Raw genomic sequence first — 8,767 nt, 5'->3', positions numbered from 1 at the left:
TGTAGAATGTACAATATAATCTTGTGTTCAAGGGAGAGAAGGAATTAAGTGCAATAAAACCATCATATGGTGTCTGCTCTCTATAGTGTGGTAAATTTAATCCTCCATATTGGCACTACCTATGAGAGATTCTAACATTCTTCATTCTAGTCCTCTCTATTCTGTTCGACTGGGCTCTCTTCTGTACTCCAGGCTTGCCATTGGCTCGTGATTGTGGGACGTACGATGACGTCCGCCAATAAGATTATAGGTTTATTTCATAGGGCTGGTTCCGGAGTGGCCTGGTATTATTTTAAGTAGCAGGTGAATAAACGGTGAGTAATGCTGCTTTAAATAAACGAACTGTCTGTTTTGAAGCGTGAATAAGCTTTTTACATTGTGGTGTTACGCGCTCTTATCGGTTTGAATAAGTCGCCGTTTTTCTCGGAGTGAAAAGTAGGTTGATAAGACGTCGGCGTGCAGACGTAGGTATGCTCTCCTTCCCAGCTGACGAATCATTCATGGACAGTCAACATTTCTAATATATTCAGACACAGAAATGCGCGCGGACATGGCCTACATATTTACAATAACGGTCCTCGAGCTCGGGTTAGCAGAAAGCCCGCTGTTTCCCTGTAAACAAAAGGACTAAGAGGATTTATCGGGGTGCTGTGTTCCCGTCAGAAGCCCACCGTCACTTCCAGATACAACCAAGATTAGTATCTGTGTCGCCCACCATGTAGGTCTGAAACCGCCCCCCGAGGCTGTGCACGAGCTGCTTTGCTACTCGTTTACACATCAATATGGTCGCGAGCACTGATGAAGAGAAGATAAGGTAGCTCCAGGATCTTACTATTACCTTTTAATACAGCCAAAACAGGCAATGAAGCAATTTTGACCGCTCGAATATATCTCCATTTGTTTATGAGTGTCGTCCCAAGAACCACAAGATGGCGCTGTTTCTCTTCTTAACGTTTCATTTATCAACAGGTCCCTCCAGTTCAGCAGAATGAATATGTATGCTGTCCCCAACCCTGGGATACCAGGCTGCCCTCCAGGGTTAGAATACCTCACTCAGGTAAGAAATAAAAAAGTTGAAATTTATTTTCCCTGTAACTTTTAATGTAAGTTACATATTAAACCTTTTGTCCAAGGACATTTCTCATGAGATTCCTCATGTCACCACTGGAAAAGCACAGGTGTAAATCATTCATTAACGGCAGCTGAATGCCTTTTAGCTGTGTTTGGCTGTGTTAGTTTCTAGGTCCTGCTAATGCACATGCCAGCTCATAGCATTTAACTAGGCACTGAATAGAACAGAACCATTGCATTTGTTGTTATTAACGCCTTTAGCTTTATTGCGAGTTAGACTGGAAAAAATGAAATGTATTTTAATTGATAGGGATTTGAATAGCTTAAACTATCGCTAATTTCCAATTCTTGTCCTTCGTTTGCCTTTTTAGTATACAGTGAATGCCATATTCAATATTCAGTAACATTAATCAAATCACGTCATATACCTGTATGAAAATATAATAATAATAATCAAAAACTTGACTAATAAAAACCAGTGGTTCTCAACTGATAGGTCTGGACCCAAAAGTGGGACATATCAGCGAGTCATGAATGTGTGCCTGGAAAAAATTGGACAAGTCTAGACTGTACTGTGTACTTTTTATTATGACCAAACTCATGTTGAACAACTATCTGCCAAAGCTGTGTTGGGGTTGTAATTGGATCAAGAGACAGAAACAGAAAGCAAGAAAACAAGCAGAACAACAGTATGAACTATCCATTTTAAGGCTGTTCTTGCCATAAGTACATTTTAAATGTATTTTCTTTGATATGGCTTTAATAATGTCAGTAATAATGGTAAGATAGGTTCTTGCCAAAAGATCAGCGCATGAACTTCTTTTATAATGAAGGCTTATAAGGGCCATTCCCAAAAACTAAAAAATAAAGAGGATCTTTTCATTGTCAAGAAAAAAGTTAAAGAAGTTGTAATTTACAGTAACGAAACTAGAAACTTCTTTTAGAATTACATGAACCAAGTCTTTGAATTTATGAGATTATAAAGTTGAAAGAGAATCATTGCAGATGAAGCTATTTTCCTTGCAGAATCTTTGCAGTGGAGAGCCTCATAAATCATCAGATTATCACCTGGACTAAGTTGAGAAATTTCTATAAACCTGGGTTATCTAAACGCTGTTTTTAGTTTAGTTTCTTGTTAATATTTACTTTGCAATGTGTTAAATTTATGACTTAAAAAAATGAAATTTTTGAGTTGATAATGTCAAATGTACAACTTTTAAAACTTAAAAATTGAAGATTTTTCTCTTTTATTAACAATTTTCTCAACACAGAAATTCGGATTCTTGTTTCATGTAAATAAACAACTTTAAAACCTACTAAATTTTTTTTTTTTTTTTTTACTCTTTTTTTTTCAAAAAAGAATGGATCCATGTCATTCTTTTATCTTTTAGATTGACCCTAATACACCATCGTACATTATGTTTCTAATAGTGATTTGAAAAAAAAAGAAACTGTAGCTCTAATTCTAATGTCAGGGCAGACAGGGCCCCATGCCTCCCCTGAGATCTTTGGGGGCCCCTCTAGGGGTGCACAGACTCCAGGTTTGGATCCACTGATGTAGACAGAGCATTCTAATACAGGCATTAACTAGGGCTGGGTATTTAATAGGATTTTAGATTAAATTGCGATATGTTCTTGCAGAAGGTGCACTATTTCTTTAACCTGAATGTGTTTTCGAAATACAATTTTAATACATTTTTTTGATGCAGAGATGTTTTTCTTTTTATATCATGCAAGCACTCAAGTGTCAATTTTTCTAGAATAATTGGCAAAAACAAACTTTCCATGTTTTTGTATATTTTTGCCTTATTAAAAATAAGAAAAGAAATTATTCTTTTCGGTACAATAATTCATGTCAAATTTGCATTGAGTCAAAGTAAGTGCAGTTAGATTTTTTTTCCAGAATTGTTCAGCTTTAGTTTAGTCTTCCAAATATTGCTGTTATGCATTAGGGTTGGGCATTTATACATATTAGTGATTCTTGCAATATTCACTGCTACATCCAGAAGCAGGGATGGGACCGATCTGATCCAATATCAGTATCAGGTCCAATATGGATGTAATTAATAGATCGGATATCTGACTGACAGCACCGATCCAAATGGCCAATCCAAATCCATCCTACAGTTTGCGGTAGACCATGAACACACCACAGTCTTACACAAGACAGTCTGTGTGTAACTGAGCTAGTATTAGTTAGGGATGTTCTTAGGGGTATAATTACCTAGTAGATTAAACATTAATCTATATTTAGAATAGTCAAAACTTGTCTAAAGATGAGAGAACACAAATAAGAGTGGGTGTGACGTTAGCCTTATAACAGGCGGCGCTAGCCCACCTTCGTTCCTCTTTGCAGATTAATATCGTGCTTTGATATTTGGCCTCTCTTCACTTAGGGTGAGTAGTCATACGTGAGCTTAACCCTCGACAGCCCACATACCACTTAATTTCCATTTACTGCTTTGGAAAACTGCGGTCTTCCTACTATATGCTAACAGATTAGCCACCGCAGACCTTCTAATTGTTTACATCCGGCGGTGAAGGGTCAGAGAGGAAAGCTGCGGCCATTAACTGAAGCTACAGCAGTCTCGTGTTCTTAAAAAATGTTAGGTAATTAGTTTAACCAACTGTTAAAGTAGTAGTTTAACCTACTTGAGTTATGCTATTGGAGCTACTGGGTGGTTTACTACAGCCTCATGTAACCTCACACATTATACCAACAACAAGAATAATTGTTAATATGTATATAAATATATATATATATATATATATATATACATATATATCGGAATCAGTATCGGTATCAGCACATATTTATTGGAATCGGATTGGAACTAAAAAAAAAGTGGATCGGTGCATCCCTATCCAAAAGAGAATAATCAGGTCTAAAGGGTGAAAGAAAAAGTTCCTTCTAAAAGTTTGATGCAAATAAGACAAATCACTGTCAGGTGCAAAATGTGGCAAAGTTTATATCAACTTTTTTAAATGTATACCACAAGATACGCTTTTTTCCCCAGTTGCTTCATTTGGCGCACAAAGATGTCTAAATTTTAATCCAGTTGATGTAACGATCTTTCTTCCAGGTGGATCAGCTTCTCATCAAACAGAAAGTGGAGCTTGTTGAAGGTAAAGTCTGATAAACTGCACTAAATGTTATGCTGCAGGTTTTGTTTGGCACAGTGAGGAATAATCCTGTTTGTATGTGCAGCTCTTGTTGGTTTTGAGAGCAACAACAAATATGAAGTGCGTAATAGCATGGGCCAGAATGTGTTCTACGCCGTGGAGGAGAACGACTGCCTGAGCAGACAGTGTTGTGGTCCCATGCGCTCCTTCACCATCCACGTTCTGGATAACTTCGGACAGGAAGTTATCACCATTACAAGGCCGCTGAAGTGCATGTCCTGCTTCTTCCCTTGTTGTCTACAAGAGGTGAGACCCAAATGTGTATGCTTACTTTGTTGCCATGAATTATTGATGTGCAGCCGGATTTTGGCTCACTCTATCCATTCTTAGTTACTCTTTATGCCGTCTGCTTCTACATGTTTCTTTAAACACAGTTTTGTACGGATATGGCTACAAATCACACTCTGTTCTCCCACAATCCTTCACTCAGCTGGAGATTCAGGCTCCTCCAGGTAACACAGTGGGGTACGTTATACAACAGTGGCACCCGTTCTCCCCTAAGTTCATCGTAGCAAATGAAAACAACGAGCCTGTGCTGAAGATCCACGGGCCCTTCTGTGGATGGAGCTGCCTTCCAGATGTTGACTTTGAGGTGAGTTTATCTAAACTCAGAGATCCATTAAATTGTGAAAGCATAACACGACACGGCTACATTCCCACCCTCTGGACTTTTTTGTGTGTAAGGGATTCTCCTTGTTCTCTGAAGCAGGAAATATGTTTCCAATCAGGGCCAGGCTGCAGCTCTGATGAAGCCGTGGCACAGGGCAGCCTCCTGTTTGGTACAGTGTGGACATTGTTCCATGGCTCAGCTGCTTTTATTAGATTGAGCTGTGAAGGGGATTTGGGTCAGTGATACAGACCTTTTACCAGACCTAGAAGAGGGGCAGCTGAAGCATGATATTACCATCATGGTTCATCTAGAGCAGCTTAAAGTCATTACCGAGAATCCAGAACTCAGGCAGCCGGCAAAACGCTGCAATTGGGCAGGATTATGGCTTGTTCCGTGATCTCCCTCCAATAAAACCAAACAATTTAAGGGAAAGATCTTTGTCCAAATGCAACACATGTCAGCGGCTTTCTTCTTTTCAACTCTTTCTGCAGATTTTGACGATGGATGAGGTCAGTAAAATCGGTAAGATCAGCAAGCAGTGGACAGGGCTTCTTCGGGAAGTGTTCACAGATACAGACAACTTTGGGATCCAGTTCCCCATGGATTTAGATGTGAGAATGAAGGCTGTAATGATCGGAGCATGTTTTCTAATCGTAAGTGAAGAAATATGCGTTTAATGACTTGTTTGGTTACAAATGATCATAAAAATCAAACACTTTGCTTGTAAAATACCTGAAAAAACGTAAATAAGAGTAACTAAGCTGTAATGATTGGTGCTTTTTTTGTAATCGTAAGTAAAGAAATATGCATTTCCTGGCTTTTTTTGGTTGCAAGTGATCATAAAAAACGAACGCTTGTCTTGTAAAATGCCTCTAAAAAGTTACACAAGAGAAATCATCGCCAAAGTTCTGCTATTGCAGAACGCGTGGCCTCATATGACCCAGCTTCTCTGCACTGGTAGTTGGAAATTTCATGTACCTACCACTTAATGCACCACTTAGCCTACATTTTGTGGGAAATGTGACCCAAAACCACCCCAATCATGATAAATGCAAAGTCAGAGCTACTCTCTGTGGAAGCACATTTTTACTAAAATGCCTAAAAGCTCAAATCAATGCATGTTTTCACAGTTAATTTGGCAGCGATGTCCCTGTGAATACATTTTACACCTTTATTAAATGTTGTTATTCTAATAAGGCACTGAATGTGTGTTGGTATAAAGCTTTTTCTGTCTTTCCTCTTTTTCTGCAGGATTTCATGTTCTTTGAGACAACTAACTAGGAGGCAAGCTGGATATCCATGTGAGCATACAACATTCCTGGAAGAACAAGGCCGCAAAGCCATAATGATCAGTCCCAAACACAGAGCAGCCACCAAGCAGATAGTTAAAAGAAAGCACCTAAATGTTTCATTTCTGCATGAACAAAGAAATAGAAGGTTTAAGACTTGGGCTGGTTGTTTTGACATGATGCAGAGCTGTGAGGGCACAGTGCAGTGTTTGAGGACTGTTTTCTTTGTGTTTACATCATGAGCCCATCTGGGTACAGAAACCTTTGTTATAAGAAGAAAAAACTCAAAAAGAAGCCTAACATCAGTATTAAAGTGATGAACAAGCACTGTTAGAGTTTGTAAGAGTCATTAGTATATGAAGGGGATAAGCCACACTAGTTTTTCCTGTTTATAATCAAGATAATGAATATAGAACAATATACTTGTAGCTATATTGTGCAAGAACTCAAGGATTCATATGCAGTAGTTTGCAGCACTCTTCTTATTTATTGTTTTGTATTTTGTTGTGTTTACAGTTTATATAGAGCAATGTGTGCGCACTGCTTTGTGTGAGCATAACTGTGTGCTAATAGTGAGCCCATGTGTGTGATTCAAACTAACACAAAACTATCGTAGGATACTTCAATGCCGTAGTAATGATGCATTGTGAATTCTGTCGGGTTTTCCCATGGAGCTGATGGGGTGTATGGACCCAGTCTCAGCCACAAGAGGGAGCTAGCTTTTCATGTCAGAACCATCCGACACAGCCCAAATGGATGAACACAAAATAAGCTCTTGCCATAGATTTTGACTTAACTATGAGTTTCAGATGATATTGTATATTTTTGATAAACTCAGGTTGATGCATGCTACTGTATGAGGGTGTTGGCTTGTTCTGGCTCTGGGAATTACACACATGCACCTGATACTATGAAGGTAGAGTCATATTTTAGAGGTTTTATAAATTAAATCATGTGAATATTAATATTTTACGAGCATTTCATGGTGTGTAAACTGGCAAATCAGAACCGAGAGGAAATTTGTGCTGATACAGATGTGCACCGGTTTTAATTGTAACACACTTTAATGGTTTTGGCAATCAATCCAATTTGTAATGTAGCAAAGATATCCATTTTTTTTGTACCATCATGATAAAAAAGAGTGTTTTTCTCCACATATTAGACATCTGTAGTTCTGGAAAACAGGGGAAAATATCCATTTGAGTAGTTTTTAACCAATTTAAAGTCTTAAAAAGCTTTATTTTTGTAAAAAGTATGATCAACTGTCAATTGAAAAAGTCAATGCTTTCAATGCAGACCAGTATCTTCTCTTACTCTGCCTTTAATTTATTGATTCATATTTTGTTGGATGTGTACCCAAAGATGCCCATAAGGGGGGGTGGGGGAAGGGGGGGTGGGGACTTTTTTGGACCCATCCAATCTGGGGGCCCATGTTAGCAAAATCATGGTCCATTGTAAAATTGAGCTGTGACAACCTTTTTTTAATTTTTTACCTGAATAATAATACTTTTCTCAAAGCAACAAAAATTAAATTTATTTATGCTGTAGTTCAGCATATATAAAGTCAGACTTCATAGCTAAGCCATTCAGTGCAGAAAAATCAGGATGCCAGAAATTAAGTAGAAGAAAAGAGACAACTTTAATGGAAATGAATCAGATATCCATGAAAAGAGATCAAATATGGACAAAAGTAGCGTAAAGACATGGCAGATAAGGGCAACCAGTGGCTTAAAAGTAGCAAAATTATTGAAAAAAGGGCAAGAAAATGTGTTGAAAGGGGCAAAAATGGGTTCAAAGTGGCAAAAATTAGGAATCAAAAAATAGGTCAAAAGTGGAATAAATGGGCCAATAATGGCAAATGTGGGCAAAAAGAATTTTAAAAAATTGGTTAAAAGTGGCAAAAAATGTGATAGAAATGAGCATCAAGGGGACTAAGAAGTGGCAAAATGGCTGAAAAAGGGCAATAAAATTGGTTGGCAGTGGCAAAAAATGGCAAAAAAAAGGCAGATATGTGGTTGTAGAAAGAGGTAAAAATGGATTTAAATTGGCAAAAAGCAGCAAAAATTGGTTAACAGTGCCAATAATACATTGTAGAAATGGGCATCAAGTGGCTTAAGTGTGGCAAAAATTTGCAAAAAATGGCAAAAATTTGCAAAAAAATGGCAAACAATGGTAAAAGTTTGCCCAAAAAGGGTCATGAGCTAAAGGTGGCAAAAAATGGTTAATAGTGGTAAAAATACATGGCAAAATTGGGCAACAAGTGGCTAAAATGTGTCAAAGATGGATGAAAACCAGCAAAAATTGGTTAGAAGTGGCAAGTATGGTTGGAAATTTGTTTAAAGAGGGAAAAAAGTAGCATGGATTAATAATTTCAACATTAGAGCCCAAAATTAGCTTGACACTGTTTTCAGCTCCATAGTGTGGTAACTGTTAGCCAGGATGCTAACACCAATGCTCCTGAGCCACACACATGCAATGACATCATCAATAAATTAAATCGGGGGGGGCATTCTCCTGGTTCTTCAGCGGCTCAGCCAGTTTTGTGGATAGGCCTGCATGAACCAATTATAAGCAAATTTCAAGACTTAAATTTTACACTGAATGATGTACTCAA

At 38.0% G+C, this 8,767-nt stretch overlaps 1 protein-coding gene across 2 annotated transcripts; it reads left to right on the top strand.

Annotated features, from left to right (window-relative positions):
* The first annotated feature begins 270 nt into the window (after positions 1–270).
* Positions 271–7,444, top strand: si:ch73-206p6.1 (phospholipid scramblase 1). Of its 2 annotated transcripts, none has more exons than XM_041814252.1 (7): positions 271–314; positions 970–1,057; positions 4,155–4,197; positions 4,280–4,500; positions 4,685–4,846; positions 5,356–5,517; positions 6,116–7,444. In XM_041814252.1, exons 2-7 carry the CDS (start codon positions 989–991, stop codon positions 6,143–6,145), a joined length of 687 nt encoding a protein of 228 aa, XP_041670186.1. In that variant the 5' UTR covers positions 271–314; positions 970–988; the 3' UTR covers positions 6,146–7,444. The 2 variants fall into 2 exon arrangements, with proteins under 2 accessions (XP_041670186.1, XP_041670185.1); XM_041814251.1 differs by lacking the exon at positions 271–314 and adding an exon at positions 355–814.
* The last annotated feature ends 1,323 nt before the right edge of the window (positions 7,445–8,767 follow it).

This window comes from Cheilinus undulatus, linkage group 19 (assembly GCF_018320785.1).
Source record: "Cheilinus undulatus linkage group 19, ASM1832078v1, whole genome shotgun sequence".
NCBI lineage: Eukaryota > Metazoa > Chordata > Actinopteri > Labriformes > Labridae > Cheilinus > Cheilinus undulatus.
Note: the sequence above shows the minus strand (reverse complement) of the source record. Positions and strands in the feature narration are given on the sequence as shown.

What these genes read in the sequence shown, in the direction of transcription:
- si:ch73-206p6.1 (XM_041814251.1), top strand. Translation starts at nt 783, where the DNA reads ATGGTCGCGAGCACTGATGAAGAGAAGATAAG. An exon ending in TCCCTTGTTGTCTACAAGAG is followed by an intron (nt 4,501 to 4,684) that starts GTGAGACCCAAA and finishes TCCTTCACTCAG; the next exon opens with CTGGAGATTCAGGCTCCTCC. An exon ending in TCGGAGCATGTTTTCTAATC is followed by an intron (nt 5,518 to 6,115) that starts GTAAGTGAAGAA and finishes CTTTTTCTGCAG; the next exon opens with GATTTCATGTTCTTTGAGAC.